Below are 25,055 nucleotides of genomic sequence, written 5' to 3'. Positions count from 1 at the left end.
GCATCGGTGACTGGTTTGGAGGCATTCTATTTTCAGCCGGACAACATGCCAATGAAGCAGTTCTGGACCAACTATCCTCCCTAAGTTTTACTACGTGCGCTATAAATTCCGCAGAATGATTTTATTTCTATCATTTTCCCTAATAATTGAAACTTGTGTATATGGTTTTTTATATGCTTCTTATTCAACTTTACAGTTTGGATGTAATTTATGGGGCAAGACTTGTAACCAGCCTTACAGTTTGAATCATAGATTATAGATTGAAATTGTGATTTTTATATTTGTTTTATTTTAAAGATGTGATTTTTTTTTCTTTTTTATTGTGATTAGAAGAATAAGTTTTACTTTACCATCAAAGTTTTATGATTCAAGGTGTAATTTGCATATAAGTTTTTGGCTAAAGTGCAACTTTGACCCCCTATCTTTCAAAAAGTTGCGATTTTGGCCCCCTAAGTATGAAAACTACAATTTTGGTCCCCCATGTTTAGGGAAATATGCTCTTTTAACCCCATAACTTATGGGAAATATGTCTATTGACCCCTTATCTTTTCAAAATGTTGCGATTATGGCCCCTTATCTTTTCAAAATGGCCCCTTTTTTGGACACGTGTCGCCTTCTCAGCAGCTTTCAAAGTTAGGGGGCCAAAATTGTAGTTTTCAAAGTTAGGGGGCCAAAATCGCAACTTTTTGAAAGATAAGGGGCCAAAGTTGCACTTTAGCCTAAGTTTTTTACATTTGGAGAGGATATTTGCATATAAGTTTTAAATTTGAGGGGATATTTGCTACATAAATTTTAAATTTAAGGGGGGTATTTGCACATAAATGTTAAATTTCAGGGGGGGTATTTGCAAGGTCAGTGAGTGACACAAATGTTAGTTTTGAAAAGAAAAAAAAATCAGATTTTTTTCAAAAAAAAAAATATATATAGTCAATTACCCCCTATGACGTGGCATGACTTTTCTGACCATGTGGCAGTGCCACGTGGCAGTTAACGGCCACATCAGCATGTTGGATGGAGGAAATTAATGGAGGGGTAATTGATAGACGCTAGACAATTTCAGGGGGTTTTTGACGTTTTGCAAAATTCAAGGAGGTTTTTGACGAAAGTTACAATTTCAATAGGGTAATTAACTATTTACTCCAATACAAATGATCTTTGTAACATGTCACCGATGTGTCATCCATGTGGAGTATCACATATCCCGTTAACGTGCCATGTCATACCTCATTGATTTAAAAAAAAATTAAAAAATTGTTACCCGGAGAACAGGTGAGATACAACAGTAGTAGTAAGACACAGCGTGCGTGCATTTGATGCTGCAACTATGGCTGTGTTGCTGCAAACACATAACACACTCTCTCTACCTTCACCACGTTACCCTTATCTCTTCTCAATTCGAAACCCTAATTCTAACCCCTACAATTTTCTAATCCCCACCTCACCTCTCAAATCTCAATTACAATTCTCCAATCACCGGAATCCAACACATCGTTCGCCGGCGTCACCAGTCTCCGCTTCCCGCCGGGAACCTTCAGATACAACGCCACTCAACTTGCTGCCCCGTGCTCTTGTCCGCGTCACTGTCTCTGTCGCGCTGTTTCTCTGCTGTGGCATTCGCGCTTGTTCCGCTTCTTTGCCTCCTCTAACCAACGTGGTTCAGCAGGAACAAACTATTCAAGGTTTTCAACAATTTTTTATTAGATGATTCAGTAGCTTCTAGATTGAGATTATATGCTATTGATACTTTTTACCAAAGGGAAATATAAGCTTCTATTAATTAGGAATATGCAGAAGAAATGAAAATTTGGCATATGACTAGGTCCAAGTTTTAGATGTTATGTTGTTCTCTTTCAAATATCTTTGAATTAAGACCCAATTTGATCCTCATAATTTGTTCGCGGTCCAATCTAGTACGACGAAAACAATGTATACCCCAATTAGTACTCATTATAACTGAGGGACCAATTTGTGCCTGTATTAAAATGCCAGGCTGCAAGCAAATTGTGAGGGGTCATAATGGTTTTTTTTTGTCAAGTAGCCAGTGTCTGGAGCTCACACATTTTAAATGTGGAGAAGTGGGGTGTCCGGGGTTCGAAACCCGGCCCCTGCATATATTATGCATTGTCCCTACCAACTGAGCTAAGCTCATCGGGACAATGACTCTTTTTTCTTTCCTACTATGTTCTTCACATTTGTTAACTATGTTCTTTATTTTATAGTATGTTGCACCGACACTTTGTATTAAAGGTGTGTCAATGTTTGACATGTACCAATGTCTGACACACGTGTTACATTTAATCAGTTACATTTTTATATTAATACCAGTTTTTACTTGTCGGTGCCATGTTCAGTGTTCATGTATGTGTCACTGTTTCCTCTAGTCAATGCAATTTGAAATTTGTGTTCATTTTTAATGGTTTTGATTATTAATATTACCAGTTTAGTTATCTGGTAATGAAGAGCAGGATTTGCTGCTGTCATAAAATGGTGTGTGTGGTCACAGGAATCACCAATTTGTGATTTGTGGTTTTATATTTTATGTATGATTGCAGATGATAATGATGCAAGGAAACATGATGCCAATGGAAATATAGATGTAGATAAGGAATTAGAAGCATCTTTTAATGCTTGGAAGTCTAAAACGTATGCATTGACAGTTCCTTTGAAAGTTGTTGCTTTGCGTGGCTCTATTCCTCCTTCATGGATCAAGGTCTGTGACACACGTTGCTTAAATTGTTTTGCGTGGTCTTTTAAAAAAAAAAATTTGATCGTTGATTGCAATTTCTGCTGTCTCTCACTAGCTTGTTGGGAGCAGTTGTTCTGTTTTCTGCTCATACTGGAAGTTCCTCTGATTCTGTGATGTCATTTAAAGCAACTTATAGTTGATAATAGATTTCCATTAAATTATTTTATAGATTTTCATGTGAAATTTTCTTCAATTGTAGGATTTCATAAATTCTCAAGGGAATAGAATGAAATTTAAGGTGAATTATTATGCAACTCTCGAGAATATCTTCTCTGATCTATCCATTCCCTTTACCAAAGGTGATCATGTCCCAACAACTGCTTTGGCAGCTGATATTGTCGGTATTGGTGACTCGTGGCTCAAATTTGCCGTTAAAAAAGCTATAATTGAGCCAATAAAAGATGTGGAAGGTCAAGAATGGTTTAAAAACTTATCTGAGAAATGGAAGGTAACATTATATTTTTTTGTTTTATATTTCTTCTCCTTGGAAATTGTGTCTCATGATAGTCTTCTTTTACGATGAAAACCATTTGTTTTGTGCACTTTGTTCAGCTTGATTTTGGTGCATCTTCTCTCATGATTATGTGTATGAATTTTTGATTTTTTTTTTACGAAAAACAAATAGGTGCAAACACAGACATCATAGTTATCTGAGTGCTTGTCTGCCAAGGGGCCATGTTAGATACTGTAATTTTGTACGTGTGACAATTTAAAATGAGTTATTATTCATAATGATATCTCGCTTACATGTAAAGTGACATCACTACACGTGCTTCTTTTTACAAAAACATAGTTTTACTGAATCACTAACATGTTTTGTTTTCCCTCATGTTGTAAAGTGTTAGCACTACGGGTGCATGAGTGTGGGTTCGAACCCGTGTCACCTCCTCCCCCTCCCCGTATATCTGTGTATGCGTTGGTCACTAGGCCAATAGCAAAAAATAAATAAATTAACACCTTGTCAGCAAAATAAATGGATTTTACTGCTGAAAATGATAACATAACATCACAGTGAGAATCTGGTGTATGTATCCCATTGGTTCATGTTGAGCATGACCAAGATTAATTATAACATATCCATTGGTTAGTTATTTTCCCTCGGAAATGTCTGTTGTTGATAGTATGATATTACATTCCCTGACAAGGTTCCAGGTATATCTACGCAGGAACTGTGAGGGAGAAGTGGACCCTGAAGGTGATATATGGGCTGCCCCATATCGATGGGGATGCATGGTAATAGCATACAAGACAAATAGTTTTCAAAAGCATAAGTTGGCTCCAATAGAGGTATGCTGTTTTCTATTAGACCTTGTAAAACTCCGGTGAAGCATAAATCAGATATTTAGATTAGATTATTTACACTGGAATTGCAGGACTGGGCAGATCTGTGGCGGCCTGATCTTGCAGGGAGGATTTCCATGGTGGACTCTCCTAGAGAAGTTGTCGGTGCAGTCTTAAAGTATATGGGGGCTTCCTATAATGCAAATGACATCAATTTGGAAGTTAATGGTGGGAGAGATGCTGTTAAACATAATTTAGCATTGCTTGCAAAACAGGTACTATTACCAGATGATCTCTGAACTTTTGATGTTGCTTTGATTGAAATAGAGGAGCAAATGCATAAAAGTTTAGTTGACAGAACAGAGAATTTTCGATCCTATTTTTCCAAATTTTAAATATTAAGTTACTACTTTTATGTATTTCTAGGTTCGACTATTTGATAGTGAAAACTATCTAAAGGCTTTTGGAGTTGGAGATGTGTGGGTAGCTGTTGGATGGAGTAGTGATATTATTCCTGTTGCTAAACGGATGTCTAATGTTGCAGTTATTGTTCCAAAGTCTGGAGCGAGTTTATGGGCAGATCTTTGGGTATGCCTCTCATTGCTATCTTGTTTTAGAGGATTTGTTATTTCTTTGGTTAATGATTTCGAGGAATCATATGTGGAATGATATAATATAAAGCCACCCTTGTAACAGGAAATTGTTGATAATTACTCAAATGGGATTCAGATATTTACACATATTTATTGATAATAGACATGAATTTATCTCCTCTTACACACTAGACAATGACCTTTTTCAACCTCTTTTTTTTTTGCTTTTTTGTTTTGTTTTCTCTAGGCAATTCCTGCTGCCTCAAGGATTCAAACAAGTCGGATTGGTGGGCGCGTCAGGGGTCCATCCCCATTAATTCATCAGTGGATAGAGTTTTGTCTGCAATCTGCCAGAGCACTGCCCTTTAAGCAGGAGGTGATCCCAGGTGCCTCTCCCCCTCTTCTTCAAGGTCATTCCACCAATGTGCCTTTGGAGTTAACTAAGGGTAGGCCAAGGCTAGACACCAATCTCATTGATGGAGCACCACCATCTGACATTTTAGAAAGGTGTGAATTTCTAGAGCCATTATCTAATTCCGCAGAATCCGATTACCACTGGTTGCTTGCCTCAATCCAGGAACCTGGTAATGGATTGATACACAAAATGCGTCAGTATATCTCATCATTGGTTACATAGTCTGGGCGGTCTAATTCAAAGCTGACTTGCGTAATGAGCTATTGGGCTGTCGAATACATACAAAGGATATGTGATTTTATGATTTGAATGACCAGAAACTTCAAAGGTTGACTGATGTTTTAACATTTGTGGAGGTAGAATTTCAAGATTATTGGGTAGTGAAAAGCAACAATAAGTCGTTAACGCTGGAGCTGTACGAGTTAGCTGCTGATTCTGCATTCCATATTGTTGAACCTTCAAAATGTTCTGCAAAATTCATCCGAAAATTTGATTTATGTATTAGTAGGTGAAGTAATTTGTTTGTCATATATTCATGTCTCCTCTGGGGGATTTATTGTTTGTACAAATCAACATGAAGCAAATATTAGACAAGCTCTTAAAGCTGGGTAAAGTGAGTGATTCTTTTTGCCAATCAACATGGCTTTTGAATACCATCTTTGACCTTGCCCTTGTTCTTGATCCTCGCCTTGGGAAGTTTTGTTCCCTTATATATATATCCTTGCAAATCCTCACGGTCCCCACGGGAACTCCATCAAACATAAAAAAGAATAATCAAATTTCTATTATTAACAAATAAGGATTAAAAAGTATAAAATTTCACCATAGAACAAATAAAATATTAAGCCATTATTGTGAGTCTTGTGACAACAATAAACATAAACATAAAAAAGAAATTTATGCATGTGTGAAATCCTTGTTCCAGTCCCCAAACTATCATGGGAGAGACTTCCTAGTTTCTCCCACCATGTTTCCGCAGGAAAAATTCTCTATCTATGGGGTCGGAATGAGACAATCATTCACTAGGATCCTCATTTATGGATGCAAATTGACATCCATGAAATCTATGTATTCTTCCTATATTCTAAATTTTTTGTTAGAATCTTTATCACAGTTATTATTTCACTAGTTTAAAATAAGAAACAGAAGGATGCATTTTTATAATATGTGCAAAATTAGGTGATAAGGGATTATTATTTTTTCGATTATTATTTTTCCACTGTTAATTGGTTACATACACCCTCCAGTCATATGCAACAAACTAATTTTTTGAATAATTGAATAACCGATGTAATATAAAAATTATTTTTTAGAAGCATTTAATAATTGATATAATATAAACCAAATACATCGGTTACTCAATGATTCAAAAAAAAAAAAAAATCTTCTTAAAATAGTGATATGAGAATGTATTCTTTATCTATATCTACAAATTAAGTAAAGCTTTTTTTTTTTTTTTGAAAGAAAATTAAGTAAAACTTAAAACCTCATTATTGCATATCTCATACTAGTTTAGTTATTAGCAAATAAAAAATATATCTATCTTATAGCTTTCACCGTCACGATTTAAGTGTGAAGAGAATGATTGATATGAACGATAAATGTTGCTAAGCCATTGCTTTGGCCGGCTGTGTCATCTTTATGTTTTACTAATTTCTTCTATCAATACAAAATCATTGTCACATTTCTCTCTCACACACAGTTTATGGCTGATGATGTTGATTATCAACCTTTGCTTGGTACCAAATTTGGTGTGATACTAATTGCCATGGGTTCAGCTAGCTTTGTGGTTACAATATACCATCTCATATTCATTTGCTGCAAACACGCATCCGAACAATCGCGGCAGCATGAGCAACCGTTGACACAAACGCCGAGCACTGAAGAGGGAAGTTTGGTGTCACATCAGATTCCATCCTACAAGTATGAGAAGAAGAAAAAGAATGATGACAATGATGATGATTGTGTGACTTGTGCTGTGTGCTTAGGAGACTTTGAGGAAGGTGAGGAGTTGAGGACTATGCCTTCTTGCATGCACTCTTTCCACGTACCATGCATAGATATGTGGCTCCTTTCACATCTCAATTGTCCTGTTTGCCGTGCTGATGCCACGCCCTCCCCGGTGGTTCCCCACTGTTTACCGGAGGTTAGGTCCGCCGAGGTGAATGTTGATCATGGCGTAAATACGGTGGAGATAGTTGTCACTGAAAATGAGTTGCAAAATGGGTTACACATGGTCCGATCCTAAAATGTAATAATTGCAGTAGACAATCAATTATTTGTTTGGAACCTTCTAAATTTTAGGAAAAAGAAACTGATAATTTGGAATTGAACTGTTAAAATAAGTAAAGTACGATCAACGATTGTTCTAGCCAATATAAGGTTATATTATAAAGCATTTGTGTTCCTTACTACCATTCTTTCATCACAATTGTGAGCTTTGTTTCATATTTAAAAAAAAAAAATTAAGAATTGTGTATGATTAGATCTAGCTAGCAAAGAGAGTTATGAAGTTAACAATTGCAATAGACTCAAACATTCATATTGAATGTCTAATAACGACTCCTAAAATACAACTGCTTTTCATAAGAGGTGGTGACATGTGAATTCAACAGTAATATTAAATGTTACATGATATTTACGTGATTGAAACTAGATTTCAATTTGTTTCTCTTTACATGCATCCTTGTACTTCTAAAAAAATTGCTAAAGGTTCTTTTTTATGCACTATCAATTTAGTTATAAAAAAATTAAAAAGTGGTTGCAGAGCAGTAACCTACTGTCAAAATATAATTTCTCTATTGGAAACTACTGTTTTTGAAATTTATTAATAGACTAAATAATTTTTTTTTGAAACACTAATAGATTAAATAATTGTTATAGTAATTTTTAATGAACCAAAAAAGAGAATGCTGATTATTATACTGTCAAAAAAAGATAATGGCTATTAAGCTAATTTTCTTAATTGGGGAAATCAACCAAAAAAGAGAATGCTGTTTAAGGAATAAATTTAAAAAGAAATACTTGTTTTGAAAGAAAATTTAAAAACAAATGCTATAATTTACAAATTTTGATAATGGTATAGTTTAAATTTTCCTAATCAAATTTAAGAGAATGCTGATTCAAATATTTGAATCACAGGGTATTAGTGATCAGAAGGTTTTCCTAGCTTTTTCCTAATTTAGTACTAATGCTGATTCAAGAGGGTTTTTCCTAATCAAATTCAGTACTTCAGTACTTCTCCTAATGTTTTTTCAGAAATTTTTCCTAATTTGGGAACACAACCAATTTCCGACCGAATTCAGATTTAACTAAAGAGGTTAGTCTCCTATAAAGTGCATTAAGATTCAAATATTGCTAAAAAAGGTACCTACATTTTAGTGTTTGACACGTCTGAATAGATTTATCTCCGATCAAAGGAAGATATGGAAAAGGAAAAAATGTGTGAAATAATTTCAAATTATTTAGATACTTTAATGAATTGAATTGATATGAAATATGTATATACATATTTAAGAATCTAGGACACTCATGAATTGATCTCAGCTGATAATAGATGCTTAAAAATGTTTTTCGTCCTCATGAATTTATCTCAGCTGATAGGAATATTGCATCATATATACATGATTCAAAGTTCGAATCTAGGACACTCCACTTATTCATCTTAACACCCTTATATTACAAATCTAGTCTAGATTATAAGTTAACAATACATCATTAATTTGTTACAAACCCCCCCCCCCCCCCCCCCCCCCCCCCCCCCCCCCCAACTTAATAGTTGAGATTTATAGAAATTATTTTAATTTTCAATTTATCACGAGTATTTTCTAATATTTTTTAAAGAAATGCTAACAATTATCATGGACACTAATTATCATGACCCATAATTTTTTTAAAATTATTTTTTGGCTAAAGCTACATTAACTTATCACATGAGTAATTTTTTTTTGTTGCCATAACTAGATTGTATGTGCGCAGTGGTGTCTCCACTACCAATCCAATCCTGCTCGGATTGATCATTGTATTGTCGGTATTGGAAATTTTATCTGTATGTAAATGTAAAAAATAAGCTTAACCGTCAGTGAGAAATCAGAGACAGAGAAATCATCGTAAAAAAAGAGAAATCAATCATCGTACATGAATGTGATGTGGCTAACAAGAGAGCAAGTTGAATGTGTGGAAAGCATGGCAAATAAATAACGAAATAATCCAAAATAACGGTATGCTAATTCAAGCAGTAGACTTCACCAAACAATTCTCAATATGATGTTACTAAACATGCTCAATATAAATATAGAGTAAAGATCTCAAACAAAAAATGTATTGCAACACAAAAAAAAGGATTAAAAACAAACTTAGGTCACTATTTTTTGTCTTCCTTTTCTGCTTCAGCAGCTCTCTTTAGTCTGGCACCAAGATGGCGTTGGTTAGTGCATTCAAGACGAAGCTTATAATAAGCTTTGAATGCCTTCATTTCATCGGTAACCTTAACAAGTTCAACAGATGGCTTCTCCCTTACAATGGGCAAGTATGTACCCTGAACTTGTGTGGCATTTGCAAGTTCCTCGGGACTAGAATCGCCAGCCTGCAAAAGAAATTTGAACATACAAATCTTGAACTTAATAGTTTCCTACTTTCGTAGATTGAGGATAATGAAACAAATAAAATGTCCTCACAATTATCAAATTAATAAGTAAAGATTTCGGCATTACCTTGACCTCTCGAGCCCGTCTTGGGAACACAACCAATTTGGCCTTGTACGTTTTCAACCTCTGCACATTAGTTTGCAGGCTTTCCAAAGAACGATTCTTACGACGATGATCAACAGCAATGCCAATAGTTGGAGCAAGCTTTTTAGGAATATTAGCAGCCTAGTATATACAAGAAAAGAAGAAATATTGTAAGGAACAGAAAGGTAAAAGAGAATTTATTTTGTTTTAAATGATTTTCTTTTGAATTCACATGCTAACATCTTTATAGCACTGAAGCTTCAGACACCAACATGACACCGACAACTGCAGTAAGTTACATTCAGTCACTTATATTTTCTTAAATTACTACGTGTCAATGACAATGTTTTGTGTCGGGGAAATAGGGTCAAGATAGCCAATTTACCTTCAATTCTTCAAGAGAAAACCCTTTCCCAGCTCTGAGTTTCATGTTGTATTTCACTGTCTAACCATGAACAACAGGTCTAAGAGATCCTGCTGTAGGCTTAGGGAAAATCTTAACAGCCTTCTTCTGTTGAGCTGAAGAATGCATCATCCATATGGCAACAGAAAATTGATAAAACAGTCAGTATTAACCTAAACATAGTTTTTCCTCTCTAATAACAAGTATAATCCAAACTAATCAACTGACCTGTTTGGATAAACAACTTAAATAACCACTTATAGCATAAGCGCTTAACATTCAAGTGCTTATGTATAAGCTACGATCCTGTTTTGATAAACAACTTAATTAACTGTTTAAATCATAGGTGCTTATCATATATGTACTTATATACAAGCTATTTATACATAAGTTATGAGTTGTTTTAATAAGCTATCCTAGAGATCATATGGAGAAAAAGTTGAAAACAACTTATGGATGTATCATAAGCTGCTTCAGTAAGCTCTCTGGAACAATCTCACCAGTGTTTATGCTAGTAAATGAGTTCACGTATATCAATCCAAACTGGCTTTGTCTATACAACACAAGATAAAATAAAGTCAAATTGTTTTATACAAGATATAAGTCGTTTCCCTAATCTATCCCAAACAGTTGCAAAAGTATTTATCAGCGTTATCAAATGGCGGCCATGACTGCACCGTGTCTAATATCAGTGGGGGGTTTTTGGATTTCTGCAACGACCAATTCTTTAAGGATGAGTGGCAGCACCATGACGCCATACTCGGGTATGGCAGTGCCACATGTCAGTCGGTATGGCAGGTTTTGGCTCACCGTCATCCGTCATCAACACCATTTGTATTTATACAAGTAGATAAGTTCAAATAAGTCAATTCAAACATACCCTAATTATTTCAACGAAGTCAAAAAACGAGGTTGAAATTAGGTAAAAATTACCTAAGCGTCTTCTTGTCTTGAGCAGCACTTGGGTGCCATTAATGGCACCGTGCCATTAAATTCTGGCCATTAATGGCACCCACACACACACATCACACACACACACACTTGGGCAATGTGTGGCCCAGATCTAATGGTATGGTGCCATCTCTTGTCTTGCGAGCAGGTTGATTGAACCAAGTCTTGACATAGTTTTGCCAATGCTTCCTAAAGTGCTCATTAGGGATCACATTATTATGGTTAACCATGATTGCTTACCTATAAACAACAACAATAACAGAAAGATGAAAAATAGAAAGTGTTCAGTCCACATTTTATATTCTGTGACACAAAAATGGATCCGTTATTAAAAGTTAAGTTATTGGGGAATTAGTCACTTTAGTCCCTGAATGGGGAACGATTCGTCAATTTAGTCCCTGAATGCAGATAAATTGCAAAATAGTCCCTGAATGTAGACTTTGTTAGTCAATTTAGTCCCTGAATGCAGACTCCGTTAGTCAATTTAGTCCCTGAATGTAGACTTCGTTAGTCACTTTAGTCCCTGAAATTGACCATGCAGGGACTGTTTTGCATATTATCTGCATTCAGGGACTAAATTGACGAATCGTTCCCCATTCAGGGACTAAAGTGACTAATTCCCCTAAGTTATTCTTGTTCAAAAAAAAATTCCCCTAAGTTATTTTATTTTTCTTATATTACATTGCATGGAAATAAACTAAGGTTATAGACTGAATTTCTCGAACGCGCAAAAATAATATTGGAACATTACTATCAAACAAAAGCATATTATTTCTTGAATATTACTGTCGCGATTGAAGTGATAGAACGGAATTGATTTATGGGAGAAAGGAAAATGAGAGTGCCTGAGGTTGAGGGTTGTTCGTTCTCCTTCGCAGCGCAGCGCAGCGCCGAAAGAAGAACTTCACAGCTAACTAAGCTCCAAATTTCCAATGAAAAAGAAAGGGAGGTTTTTTTTTAGGGAGGGTTTTTTGTTTTGAAGGATTTTAGGGAGGGTTTTTAAAAGCATGTTTCAAACGGGTCAGGGTATATTTGGTCGTACGATAAGAGGAATTTTTTTAGGCGAAATGATAAAATTGATTATGATAAAAATGAGTTGGATGTAAAGTGATTAATATTTAGATACATTGAGGTAAAGTGAGATAAACTATAAAATTTACGTGTAAAAATCAATTCTGAAATCAATTGATAAAATATGATAACGAAAATTGTCAAATCATACCACGTCAAGTTAAAGCTACAAAATACGTTCATAGTTTGGTGCCAAATATATCAAAATAAAATATACAAAAGCACAAATTATATTGTGTCCGACGCACACTCCACCTTCCTCCTCCCATTCCTCCGGTACTAGAAGGCACCACTAGCTTCCTCGAGGATTTGTTCCACAAAAGCCCAGGCATGAATGCCCTTTTGTACACCACCAACGTACAATATCCCAGAGGCTAAGTCTTTGATACGCCCACATAATGGGATCAAATATGTTGAAGGACTTCCATATTTATATGTTGTTGCCTTTGCAAGGGCCTTTATTTGTCTAAGATCTCACCACATATGAAATTCATTTGTGGGGCTTTTATTGACCTATACTGAATTTGTTGTTGAGCTAAGACATTATGAGATCTAACTCCCTCGATATAGCCGAAAAGTTTATTCTTGAAATAACTGATTCAAGGTAAACTCACTCCACCGAGACATATATGTGTCTTTTTCAAAATCCACTTTGAACGTAGTCACATCCTTATTCTTTTCGTTCATTTCATTAACCACCTCATTAGCAATCAAAATTTCGCTTAGGATTGCCTACCATTTAATAAAAGCAGAATGCGACTTAGAAATGACCTTGCCAGTTATAAGTTTTAATTTGGTGGTCAAAACTTTTTGACAATAGTATGTATACACACCTCACAAGAGGTTACGAGTCTAAAATCCAATAATGAAATAAGACTATCCTTCTATGGAATGGAATCAATAGAATGAATGTACAATTTAGTCCTCACACGAGTTTCTCATTAGAATGGAATTCACTAAAAACTTCATGAAATACAAACAGATCTACCCAAAATTCTTTGAAGGAACCAAAACTTAATCTCATCTAGTTCATGGCTCTTGCAACTTTCACAAAGCCCACGCCACCTTTTTTACTTTAGTTATTCTCTAATTTTTTTTATAGTAATTACCATAAAAAAAATTAGAGAATAATTAATAGTGAAAAAATTAGAGAATAATTAGCTGCATTGTTATCTTCAATGCTTAGAAAGGTCAATTTTTCTTAGGTCGATCTACTCATACTTTTGAAGGTTAAAGTGATTTTTGAAATGGTCGAAGATTTCTCCCTTGCCCCTCCCATCCCCTAAACTCTCTTATCATTAATCTATACTCAAAATCACATTATTCCTCTTCCTACAAGCCACCAGCCACATATTTTATTTCTATTAAATGTCAATGTGTAATCGATTCATATATTCTTTTATTTCTCTCTCATTATTGCTTAAAGGAGCCTGTATAATTAAAGGAAAATGTTTCCTACATCAATTTAGACACAAATACATACTTAATGGTATACTGTATCAGGAATTATGTGTCTAAATAACATAATATTTAGCTAAAAAAATGGCAACAAATATTCTTAGAGTATTCTTTAAGTAGTGAACAAAGATAACTTTTGCATAAAAAAAAAGTTGTATTTATTGTTGCGGATTCGATGAGAAAACACACCAATAACAAACTTGATGTGTGGAGCAAGGGATAATTAAGCAACCAAAATCAAAGTGTATGGAACAATTAACACAAGCCAAAAGTAGAAAACAACAGCAAAAAAAAAAAAAGAAGAGAGAACACAAAGAATCTGTTTACCCAGTTCGGTCCAAATTGACCTAGTCTGGGGGAGAGAGCAGCCCTCCGTTCCACTATATGATGAGTAACGTTACAAAAGAGATTTCAATGGGTTACAAGAATAAGTCTCCCGCCTAATTCTACCCAAATCCCAGCCTCTTCCCGTAACCAAGAGACTCAATCCTAATAGTGTTTCCCAAGGTGAATCAACCTTCAAACCCTAGTTTGTTGCCAAGAGACAAACTCTATACAAACCCTAGTTTGATTTCTAAACCCTTGTTTCAGCCCCCTCTATCTCTCTCAAAATAGTCTGATACAAGGCCTATATTTATAGTAAAAGAAACTCCCATAAAATTGTAACAAATCTGGCCCAAAAATACGTTTCTGAAAAATAACAGCACGCGAAATCGGCCACCGATTTTCCAAATCGGCCACCGATTTTTCCCGAACAGAAAGCCTCCCAAAAGGCAGCCAAAATCGGCCACCGATTTTCCAAATCGGCCACCGATTTGTACTTTCAGCAAACATCAATTTTGGCCTCCAAACTCCAATTTTGAGTCACTTTCACAACAATCTCCACCTTGACTCCAAATTAGTGATGATGCCCATTTAACATCAACACCTTGCTGCTCTTTCCCTTGCTTCCCACTACACCAAGTAGCTCCACAAGTTTACACCTTAATCTCTTCAATCATCGGAATGCCTTCCGCCCCTTTGAAGATCCTTGTGTCCAAACTACTCAAGGAATTTTAGGTAGTTCCACAAGTACACACCTTAACCTCTTCAGCCATCGGAATGTCTTCCGCCTTCTCGAAGATCCTTGTATCCAAACTACACTAGGAATTTCAGGTAGTTCTACAAGACTACACCATACCTCTTCAATACGAGACATCTCCCGCTTCCTTGAAGATCACCTTGCATCCAATCACCCTTGGACTTTTAGGGTAATTCCACAAGCCGTGCTATACATTCTTCAACCTCCGGAATGCCTTCCGTCTTCATGAAGAAAACCCTTACTCACCACTAGAGCATAGCACCCAAGGTCCTCCATAGTCGTACCACTCCCGGTGTGTTCAACTCCACCTAAAGCTGAGCTTCCAACCTCTCAACTAGCAAATGAGTACATCCCACTATGTCTTCCTTGAACCTCCACCTCAACTGGTAGATCATGAGTATTCTTACCACCGCCTCTCCAGGCTGATGTTGAGTGTTTAACGTCTCTCCAGACGACCACCGCTCTACCAGGCATCACCCCCAAGGTGAGAAACATCACCTTCATCCTCCAAACAGCACACCATCAAAGCACCTGCATCCTCATAACCCTCAGAGACAATTTGTACGGAATTACCATTAATCTCCGGACAATCCTTCTTGAAGTGACCCATCTTGTTACACTTAAAGCATTTAAACTTTGTCTTGTTACTACTCTTTCCTCGGTTACCTCTACCTCCACCATTCCCTCTTGAAACACTTAGGCCTTCCCCGTTTTCATCAACTCTCAAGTCCTTCGACTTAGTCAACTCCTTGGTTCTCAAAGCTGCTTGAACTTCTTCCAAGGTAACAGTGCCTTCTTTTCCATAGAGCATGGTATCTTTAAACGATTCAAAAGATCTAGGTAGAGCACACAACAAGAGTATAGCTTTATCTTCATCCTCAAGATTCACCTCAATATTCTCCAAGTCATCAAGGATTTTGTTGAACTCCGTAAGTTGCTCCATGATGGCCTTTGACTCCACCATCTTGAATGAGTAGAGTTGTTGCTTTAGGAATTGCCGATGAGCCAAAGACTTTGTCATATACAAAGATTCCATCTTTGCCCACATCGATGACGCGGTTGGTTCCTTTGCTACTTCTCTCAAAACTTTATCTCCGAGGCACAAGACAATGGCACTCCTGGCCTTGTCCACCATCTCGGTCTTCTCCGCTCGTGTCATGGTGACCGGTAACAAACCTTCACCCTTCAAAGCTTTCTCACACTTCTGTTGTATTAACACCGCTTCCATCTTTACCTTCCATAACCCAAAATCGTTATCTCCGGTAAACTTCTCAATATCCCACTTCGAACCCATGGTACTTGATTATCCTTTGACCTTTGCCCCACGGTGGGCGCCAATTGTTGCGGATTCGATGAGAAAACACACCAATAACAAACTTGATGTGTGGAGCAAGGGATAATTAAGCAACCAAAATCAAAGTGTATGGAACAATTAACACAAGCCAAAAGTAGAAAACAACAGCAAAAAAAAAAAAAAGAAGAGAGAACACAAAGAATCTGTTTACCCAGTTCGGTCCAAATTGACCTAGTCTGGGGGAGAGAGCAGCCCTCCGTTCCACTATATGATGAGTAACGTTACAAAAGAGATTTCAATGGGTTACAAGAATAAGTCTCCCGCCTAATTCTACCCAAATCCCAGCCTCTTCCCGTAACCAAGAGACTCAATCCTAATAGTGTTTCCCAAGGTGAATCAACCTTCAAACCCTAGTTTGTTGCCAAGAGACAAACTCTATACAAACCCTAGTTTGATTTCTAAACCCTTGTTTCAGCCCCCTCTATCTCTCTCAAAATAGTCTGATACAAGGCCTATATTTATAGTAAAAGAAACTCCCATAAAATTGTAACAAATCTGGCCCAAAAATACGTTTCTGAAAAATAACAGCACGCGAAATCGGCCACCGATTTTCCAAATCGGCCACCGATTTTTCCCGAACAGAAAGCCTCCCAAAAGGCAGCCAAAATCGGCCACCGATTTTCCAAATCGGCCACCGATTTGTACTTTCAGCAAACATCAATTTTGGCCTCCAAACTCCAATTTTGAGTCACTTTCACAACATTTATTAGTTTAACAAATATTTGACTTGTATTTAGTACTGTTTATTTTTATGGATCTCTTAGAAACATCCTAGAACACGTGTTTTTACAATCTCTAATTACTCTTTACATCCAAAAATATGTGTGACTTTAGGAAAAATAAATGTGAATTTATTTTTTCACTATTAATTATTCTCTAATTTTTTTTATGGTAATTATTCTCTAAAATAAATATTCTAAAATACATAATATTTTTTTAATATACTCATTCTGATCCCTATTTTAAACATATTATTTTTTTCAAATTCATTGAATAACTAATATATTATTTTTTAGGGAAATTGAATAACTAATACATCTCATCTATATTATAATTATATGTATTAATTTTTTTTGAAGGAACTATACATATTAATCGGTCAATAAATTTTTTATTTAAAAAATTATTCAATAAATTTAAAAAATAATATTTGTTTATAATACTCCATTAAACATGCTTATATTTGGAAAAATACTAACAAGTGTCCTAAAGACATTGTTTAAGCATCGAAAAATATCAACTTTTGCATTTAAAATTATACAATTATGACTTTCATATTATATGTTTAATTTTTATTTTCAAGAGAGAAATTTTTTTTTTGAATTCCTTAAACAATGCCCTTAGCCATGAGACCTTTATTTTGTATAGTAAAAGCAAGCGGTTGACCCGACAAGCTTAGCTGGACCATACCACCCCTAGTCTTGTCCTCAATCCCCATCCCACATTCTTTTGTGTTTGTCCTGTTTTCATTTACAAAACAAAAGAAAGACAAAACAAAGCCAAAACAAAACAATGTTAAGAAAGTAGTGCAGAAATATATAGGATCACCATACCTTCTATTGAAACGAACACAACAAACAAAACATCAAAATCAAACCAACGTCGCTCTTCTGTTCCCACATTGCATGCATTCCTCGAGGCCTAAGGTAATGTCGTCTTTTTCCATTTTCTCACCCTTCTTTTTCATCAGTTTTTATCTAACAATCACGCGTGATTCGTGACCAATAAGGATCTGAAACGGCATGGTTTGGATCCATCAAAATGCAGGTGATGAAGGAAATGAATGAATGAATGATGGAGTCATCAAGTGGAAGAGAGTTTTGTGCAAATGGAACCTCCATGGATACCGCGGAGGTTGAGGCTAAGCTCGATCAAGGAAATATTCAAGATGCTGAAACTGCATTGCGTGATGGCTTGTCTCTTACTTCTGAGGTAACCTTTTTTTCATGTTTCTCAATTCTCAAATTCATCTTCATTTTAAATTGATAACAAAGAAATTCAAGTTTCGTCGTCGTGATAGACCGAAAATGAAATGCTACATAGGAAAATGTATTTTCTGAAACAATGTTTTCACAATTTCAAAATTTATATGAAAGAATTTTATGAGGAAAATGTTGAATCTATATTCTCTTTTGTTTATTATTTGAAGTCAAAATGGAAAAAATTAAATAAAACAGAATTGGGAAGTATACGAGCCCTACTTTTTTGTTTGTGTTGTAATGGAAGGTTTTTAAATTGAGGTTGTTGTTATGTTACAATGCTTGATATTGCGTGCGGATGCAGTTGTGAACGTCTCCAAAACCCTTATATTGGAGCCGCAATTGTGGTTGTGGACATCAGTTTAAAACTATAGTCTATTATGTAATTATAACATCATCATGCTTACCGATTATTTAAACTACATTATGTTTTTGTTTTAGTGTTTTGCTATCCTCATTTTGAATTTGTAGAGCCTTGGAGGATATATGTGTTATATGTTGGGCTGGTTTTAGATAATGTATGATTGGGTTTGCAATTTGTTTAATTCCAATGTTAAGGTCTTTGGAGTCTACCAATGATGCATCTTTTTTTTGGGTTCCTTTTTCCTTAACTTTTGGTTGAGAAATAGAAGACTCTAGTACTCCAAATCACGGTCAAATGCGGCTGATGCTGCCTCAATGGTGGTCATGCATTGAGAATATGCTGCTTCAAACCTTAGAATACTTCATTCCCATAACATAAATTCTTCTTTTCGTGAGGCAGCATAAATTTATATTTCCGTGATTGTAATCATATTATACTTATACATGAGCATTGCACATATAATGGACTTTATATGTATCACTGCATTACATGTCATTGGATTTGAAACCAGATAAATTTGCCAAAACAAACATAATTATTGAAATATTGATACATTCTGTAAATTGACACAACCCCTTAAATGTAGTGTGAAGTTCTCGCATACATTGTTTCTTCTTGAAATTGAATTGAAGAACCATTTTTGTAATAAATCGATCATATGTTGAGTTAATATTAATGGTCACTTTTAAACCTTTACAGGAAGCACAAGCTCTACTCGGAAAATTAGAGTATCAAAGAGGTAATGTTGAAGGTGCTCTTCGTGTGTTTGATGGGATTGATCTTAAAGCAGCTATACAGCGACTGCAACCTTCGCTTTTGGAAAAGCCACCCGTCAAGAAAGGTCCCTCTCGTGCCGAATCACCTTCTTCAGTAACTCAGCATGCTGCTAGTATGGTGCTTGAAGCCATCTACCTAAAAGCCAAGTCTCTACAAAAACTGGGGAAATTTGATGGTATTGAATTCTTAACTAGGGAAAGTTATTCTCTACTAGTAGTTAACCTTTTCTAATTTTTTTGGAATGGAAACTGATTTCCCGTATACCTGCACGAATGCACCTATAATACGGATCCAGATTCCTTGCAGTAAAAATACCACACAGTAATGAGTCTCGGCCATTGATGTCAGATTGGACGGGTCAGATTACACAATCAGTAAATTAGTTTTAAAAAACCTTGACCATTGATTCGGACTGTTGAGATCTGTGATTGCCCGACGCAGTTACAGCAGAGAATCTGTTTCCCTACATTAAGTTATATTTGAATCAAATCAACACTGAAATGATTATTTCATGTATTTGCAGAAGCTGCTAATGAATGCAAGCAAGTTCTTGATGCTGTTGAGAAGGTATTTTCTCAGGGTATATCTGAGACTCAAGTTGACAATAGATTGCAGGAGATAGTAAGCTGTGCAGTAGAGCTCCTTCCCGAGCTTTGGAAACAGGCCGGTTGCTACGATGAGGCAATAACCACTTATAGGAACGCTCTTCTAAGTCAATGGAATCTTGATAATGATTGCTGTGCAAGAATTCAGAAAGCATTCGCCGTATTTTTGCTATACAGTGGTGTGGAGGCGAGTTCGCCAAGTTTTTCCGTTCAGATTGAGGGGTCTTATGTACCTAAGAATAATCTTGAAGAGGCAATTCTTCTTCTTATGATTGTTTTGAGGAAGTTTAGCCTAGGTAAAATAAAATATGATCCTTCAGTTATGGAACACCTAACTTTTGCACTCTCAGCATGTGGCGAAACTTCTATTTTGGCAAAGCAATTTGAAGAGATGCTTCCTGGTGTATATCATCGTATTGACCGTTGGAATTCTTTAGCTCTATGTCTTAGTGGAGCTGGACAAAATAAAAGTGCTTTGAATCTGCTACGGAAGTCTTTGCACAAACATGAACGACCAGATGACTTGGTAGCATTATTATTGGCAGCGAGGATTTGCAGTGAGGATCCTCATCTTGCTGCTGAGGGTGCAGGATATGCTCAGAGGGCAATCGATAAAGCTCAGGGCTTAAACGAGCATTTGAAAGGTGTTGGTCTTCGGATGCTCGGACTGTGTCTTGGAAAGCAAGCTAAGGTTGCTTCCTCCGATTTCGAGAGGTCCATGCTTCAGTCAAAAGCTTTGCAATCATTGGAGGAGGCAGTTAGAATAGAGCAAAACAATTTTGATCTAATTTTTGAACTGGCTATTCAATATGCCGAGCACCGAAATTTGGCGGTTGCTTTACGTTATGCCAAGCAGTTCTTCGACAAAACTGGTGGCTCTAAATTGAAAGGATGGAGATTGCTTTCTTTGGTTTTGTCTGCCCAGAAAAGATTTACAGAGGCCGAAGTGGTAACTGATGCTGCTATAGATGAGACCTCAAAATGGGAGCAGGGGCCTTTGTTCAGGATAAAAGCCAAGCTGAAGATCGCTGAATTAAGACCAATGGATGCTATTGAGATTTACCGGTACCTTCTTGCACTAGTTCAAGCCCAGAAGAAATCTGTTGGAACTCAAAGACTTAGTTCACAGGTAAGATTCTCCTATCTTCTCTTCTTTCTGAAATTCTTATGTTTTATATTTAATAACAATAATAATAATAAAACATTTACCAAATACTTCAAACAATTATAATAACAGCCACAATAATAGTAGCAGCAGCAGCAACCAGCAAGACACATAACTTTGATGTGAGAATGGTAGACTATAATAGTTTGCTTCTTTGCCATTGTTTGTATTTGTTTCAAATCTAATCTTACTATTATTAACGCCTTATAGGATGAGGAGGATCAAATAAATGAGTTTGATGTTTGGCATGGTCTAGCAAATTTATATGCAAGCCTTTCACATTGGAAGGATGCTGAAATCTGTTTGCAAAAGGCTAGAGAGTTGAAGGAATACTCGGCAGCAACAATGCAAACTGAAGGCAAGAATAAAACCTTTATGCTCTTAAAAGTCTTATACTTTAGCATGTTCAACTTATATTTTCCCACATGTTTTATTAAATTGAGATATCACAGGGGACATAGGACAAGTCTAAGGAGAAAAATACTGATAACACATTCTCAAACTTTTTCCACCAAACTTGCATGAGACTCATAATTTAGTGGGACCTATTCTCAAAATGGTGGGATTCATATGAATTTCAACTAACATAAGAGTGTGATGGAAAGAGATCATTAGAGAGTGTCATGCTAGTACTCATCAACAATTGCATGGTGTAAGCAGTTTAAGGTATTTAGCCAGGGTTATTAGTATCTCTCGATTCGATACGAATTTCTGGCGTGTATCTATTTTGGACATGAATATATCTTGAATTTCATTATGATGATTCATGATTCGTTGTAATGAATCATTATCTAAACTTAGTGTAGTCAACCACTTCAATTTTGTCATTTGATTTATGACTTGAATCTTGCCTTATTCTGAGGTTCATATATGATATATCAATTTGTTATGTCACTTGTTTTTACTTAAAAATGACATTTTTTTATTGGTAATATATCTTACGAATCATGATAAGATTCAATTCAAGATTCGAAAAATAGGTCTCTAATTCACAATTTGAATCTAGATTTGAAAACCATGATTTCACTCCATTGTAAACTTTATATATTAACCAATACCAATATGATCGTGGCAGGTGTTGTATTTGAAGGTCGTGGACAAAGCGGTAAAGCTCTTGCAGCTTCTATCAATGCTATCCTAGTTGAACCAAACCATGTTCCAAGCAAGATCTTGATGGGTTCTTTGATGCTGCAAAATGGTTCCAAAGCATCACCTGTTTCTAGGAGTTTACTTTCCGATGCACTTAGAATAGAACCAACTAATCGCAATGCTTGGTATCATCTCGGATTAACTCACAAGGAAGATGGTCGAATGGGTGATGCTGCTGATTGCTTCCAGGCAGCTTCAATGCTTGAAGAATCTGATCCCATTGAAAGTTTTAGCTGTATGCTTTGAATGGATTCATCCTAAATACTTAACTCTAAGTCACATTTAGTGCATGTTTGAATTGACGGTTAGTTTAGCAAAATCACACAGTGTAACCGTGATTTTGGAAAAACCTACACTTTGATGTTGACGGTATCACTGTGATTTCATGAAACTCAATGTGATTTCAAACATGCACTAAGTATACTAGTTTCTATTAGTTTTGTCAATATCTCCATTCTTTTTACATTTTAAATTCTTGGTATCAGAAACTAGACTCTAAGGAAAAAAAATTGAATTGAAATATTGATTAGGCAATAAGATAAGAAAGAGGTTTGTCTTATTCAGCTGGTAGGGTGAATGAATTGTAAAGAACTTCATTTATTTTATTTTTTGATGTGGTTCAGTTCCTTCTCAGCCTTGTAAATGTTTGATCCTTATCATTTTGAAGAGAGTAAACTGTAAAGATTCATTTTTCTTCTTTTTATTGTACCTAGATTTTGTGACAGTTTGAATACACTAATACTATCACTGTATACTTCAGTCATTTCAATACCTTCAATGATTTATTGTACTTTCCTTAATTTGCTGATTTCAATTTAGTGGCAGTAGAATCAATCCTTTCTATTACAGCCTAGTGGCTAAATGAAATGCTTATCAGAATTTCTCATCAATTACTCTCTTTTCTCTTCCATCTCATTCTATCTCATTCATTCATTGATACTTCTGGGGTGAGCTAGGTTGTTGCCGAAGCTTTCTATTGATGACTGTCTTTTTTGTCCTATTGTAAGTTTTCCCTTTGTAACCAAGTTTTCACAAGCTTCTGCCCAAGTTTTTTTTTTTTTTTTTTTTTTTTTTATCTTTTTAAGGTGCTGGCCATGGATGTGGGAAACACGACTTACAATCTAGACTTACCCTCTTCTATTGGTGTACACAACATGTTTCATGTGTCTCAACTCAAGCTCTATCCTAAACCTATTGCAACGTCATTCCTAGCACCTATGTTTGGAGCCATACTTGATAAGAAAACGGGGAAGAGAGGTTGTATTTCCTACCAAGATACTGGTCAAGATGTGAAAGGGCCCACCCTCCTTCATCTCTATTAAATACATTTTTATTTTTATTGACTTATTTTTCATTCTCATTTTTTAGTTTTCCACAATAATTGAAGGAAAAAAAATGAGTTATTTGTAAAGTCATTTTTTATTTTATTAAAGAAAAACTAAAAAAAATATATATTTTGTTCTGAAAATATGTAGTGATCAATCCAAATAATTGAACAAGTGTGAATGAGGAGTAAAAATATGAAGAAATAAAATAATAAGCAAAGGTAAAATATAAATTTTGATAAACTTTGGGGTAAGAGAATCAAGTGGGGGGAGTGTAAAAAACATCAATACAAAAGAGTACATATGGAAAACCTAACCCATATTTGAGGAGAGGCCCAATAATAACTAGGGTTTATGGTCACTCTCTATATATATATATTCTCAAATCTCAACAATCACATCTCAAACCCTGCAGTGCTTTGCAGCTGCATCTGCTGCAACAATTTCTTCATACCTACCTCTTCCCATCCTTATCCTCAGCATGAACTTTCTTTTATTTTCCTTCATTTTCACTTTTTTTTCGTTTTCTTTGAAGTATTTGATGAATTGGTAGAAATTTCACTGAAGTAGTTAATCAATTTTCCTAAATGTCATTAAAAGTATGTAAGAAATATGTATAACCGTAAATTGATTGATTTATTTAAATTTTTGAATATGCAATTTGTATATCGTAGGTCTCTCTTATAATATAGAGCGATCTTGAACCAAAGTGCATAGATTAAGAGCTGTTAAATCAGCAAGCAGCCAGACAACTGCTGAGATGGATCCACAGATTAACGGCCTATTAATGCTGTTTGTCTACTAATTCCATCTTACATTTTTCATTCATCTATCGATCATTCATTGTATATATTGTGTATTAGTGTATAATCAAATATGTTGATCTCAATTGAACCACCCCCCCCCCCCCCCCCCCCCCCCCCCCCCCCCCCCCTCTTTTTGATGTAGTTATGTTTGGTTTGGTCACAAATCACAATGTCCCTAAACTATTAACTAAAACTTCCGTAAGATAGTAGAATATACACTCAATTTAGTTGCTAAATTATCACTCATTAATTTGGTCCCTAAACTATTAGTAGAATCAACTAAAAGTTCATAAATTTTACTTCCATCCATAATTTGGTCTATCATTTAACTAGTTTAGAGACCATATTAATGGATGAGAATATAATTTATAGACTTTTTAGTAGATTTAAATAATTTAAGGACTAACTTAATTATTTAATCTTGATATTAGTTTAAAAAAATATTATTCAATGTTAAAAAAAAAAAAACAAGCAAATGATAAACAAAATATAGGACATACATTCTCGGCTTAAATAAAGAAAGAATCTTTAAAACACATTATTATTTATGGTGTGCTTTAGTAAAATAAAACAAAAACAAAAAAACATGGGGAAATGCCTTTAAATTGGTGTACATATTACACCCTTGTTATCTATGAATAATTATTCTTACAAAAAACTAGAAAGTGAACACATTGGTGCTAAAATTTTATTTTTAGTTTTTACTTTCTAACTTTCCATTTGGCTAATTTTCTTTTCCACTCCTAAATTCTCAAAGCACCTTAGACCATCCCCAATGGTGGTGTCTTTACCAATTAAGACA

General features: G+C 35.5%; 4 protein-coding genes and 1 non-coding gene across 6 annotated transcripts; 4 read left to right on the top strand and 1 right to left on the bottom strand.

Annotated features, from left to right (window-relative positions):
- Positions 1-1,306: 1,306 nt before the first annotated feature.
- Positions 1,307-5,691, top strand: LOC146900447 (putrescine-binding periplasmic protein-like protein). Its single transcript, XM_085732724.1, has 7 exons — positions 1,307-1,679; positions 2,553-2,710; positions 2,946-3,194; positions 3,899-4,033; positions 4,120-4,302; positions 4,454-4,615; positions 4,868-5,691. The coding sequence occupies exons 1-7, from the start codon at positions 1,325-1,327 to the stop codon at positions 5,255-5,257; spliced, it is 1,632 nt and encodes a 543-aa protein (XP_085588850.1). The 5' UTR covers positions 1,307-1,324; the 3' UTR covers positions 5,258-5,691.
- Positions 5,692-6,612: 921 nt separating this feature from the next.
- LOC146900446 (E3 ubiquitin-protein ligase Os04g0590900-like) lies at positions 6,613-7,415 on the top strand. Its single transcript, XM_085732725.1, has one exon. It carries the CDS (start codon positions 6,741-6,743, stop codon positions 7,281-7,283), a length of 543 nt encoding a protein of 180 aa, XP_085588851.1. The 5' UTR covers positions 6,613-6,740; the 3' UTR covers positions 7,284-7,415.
- Positions 7,416-9,299: 1,884 nt separating this feature from the next.
- On the bottom strand, positions 9,300-10,964 carry LOC146900445 (large ribosomal subunit protein eL13z-like). The gene is made up of 3 exons (XM_085732728.1): positions 10,151-10,964; positions 9,748-9,906; positions 9,300-9,620 (listed from the first exon to the last, which is right to left on the bottom strand). The coding sequence occupies exons 1-3, from the start codon at positions 10,193-10,195 to the stop codon at positions 9,399-9,401; spliced, it is 426 nt and encodes a 141-aa protein (XP_085588854.1). The 5' UTR covers positions 10,196-10,964; the 3' UTR covers positions 9,300-9,398.
- A 5,829-nt stretch (positions 10,965-16,793) lies between these two features.
- LOC146900444 (protein NPG1-like) lies at positions 16,794-22,810 on the top strand. Of its 2 annotated transcripts, none has more exons than XM_085735813.1 (6): positions 16,794-17,729; positions 17,851-18,015; positions 19,126-19,378; positions 19,727-20,937; positions 21,184-21,331; positions 22,049-22,810. In XM_085735813.1, the coding sequence occupies exons 2-6, from the start codon at positions 17,875-17,877 to the stop codon at positions 22,366-22,368; spliced, it is 2,073 nt and encodes a 690-aa protein (XP_085591939.1). In that variant the 5' UTR covers positions 16,794-17,729; positions 17,851-17,874; the 3' UTR covers positions 22,369-22,810. The 2 variants fall into 2 exon arrangements, with proteins under 2 accessions (XP_085591939.1, XP_085591940.1); XM_085735814.1 differs by having other exon boundaries at positions 17,541-17,729; positions 17,813-18,015.
- Positions 22,811-24,101: 1,291 nt separating this feature from the next.
- Positions 24,102-24,267, top strand: LOC146900443 (small nucleolar RNA snoR143). Its single transcript, XR_015024440.1, has one exon. It is a non-coding gene; the product is annotated as a small nucleolar RNA snoR143 (small nucleolar RNA).
- Positions 24,268-25,055: the final 788 nt, after the last annotated feature.

This window comes from Medicago sativa, chromosome 8 (genome assembly GCF_051527215.1).
Source record: "Medicago sativa cultivar Bolivia chromosome 8, Bolivia_mono, whole genome shotgun sequence".
NCBI classification, from domain to species: Eukaryota; Viridiplantae; Streptophyta; class Magnoliopsida; order Fabales; family Fabaceae; genus Medicago; species Medicago sativa.
Note: the sequence above shows the minus strand (reverse complement) of the source record. Positions and strands in the feature narration are given on the sequence as shown.

Excerpts from the sequence above, each read along its gene's own strand:
- LOC146900444 (XM_085735813.1), top strand. The coding sequence starts at position 17,875 with ATGATGGAGTCATCAAGTGGAAGAGAGTTTTGTGCAAATGGAACCTCC. Across the intron at positions 18,016-19,125 it reads GCTTGTCTCTTACTTCTGAG|GAAGCACAAGCTCTACTCGG; the intron begins GTAACCTTTTTT and ends AAACCTTTACAG. Across the intron at positions 20,938-21,183 it reads CTCAAAGACTTAGTTCACAG|GATGAGGAGGATCAAATAAA; the intron begins GTAAGATTCTCC and ends AACGCCTTATAG.
- LOC146900447 (XM_085732724.1), top strand. The coding sequence starts at position 1,325 with ATGGCTGTGTTGCTGCAAACACATAACACACTCTCTCTACCTTCACCA. Across the intron at positions 1,680-2,552 it reads GCAGGAACAAACTATTCAAG|ATGATAATGATGCAAGGAAA; the intron begins GTTTTCAACAAT and ends GTATGATTGCAG. Across the intron at positions 2,711-2,945 it reads TTCCTCCTTCATGGATCAAG|GATTTCATAAATTCTCAAGG; the intron begins GTCTGTGACACA and ends CTTCAATTGTAG.
- LOC146900446 (XM_085732725.1), top strand. The coding sequence starts at position 6,741 with ATGGCTGATGATGTTGATTATCAACCTTTGCTTGGTACCAAATTTGGT.
- LOC146900445 (XM_085732728.1), bottom strand. The coding sequence starts at position 10,195 with ATGAAACTCAGAGCTGGGAAAGGGTTTTCTCTTGAAGAATTGAAG. Across the intron at positions 9,907-10,150 it reads TTTCTCTTGAAGAATTGAAG|GCTGCTAATATTCCTAAAAA; the intron begins GTAAATTGGCTA and ends TGTATATACTAG. Across the intron at positions 9,621-9,747 it reads GACGGGCTCGAGAGGTCAAG|GCTGGCGATTCTAGTCCCGA; the intron begins GTAATGCCGAAA and ends TTTCTTTTGCAG.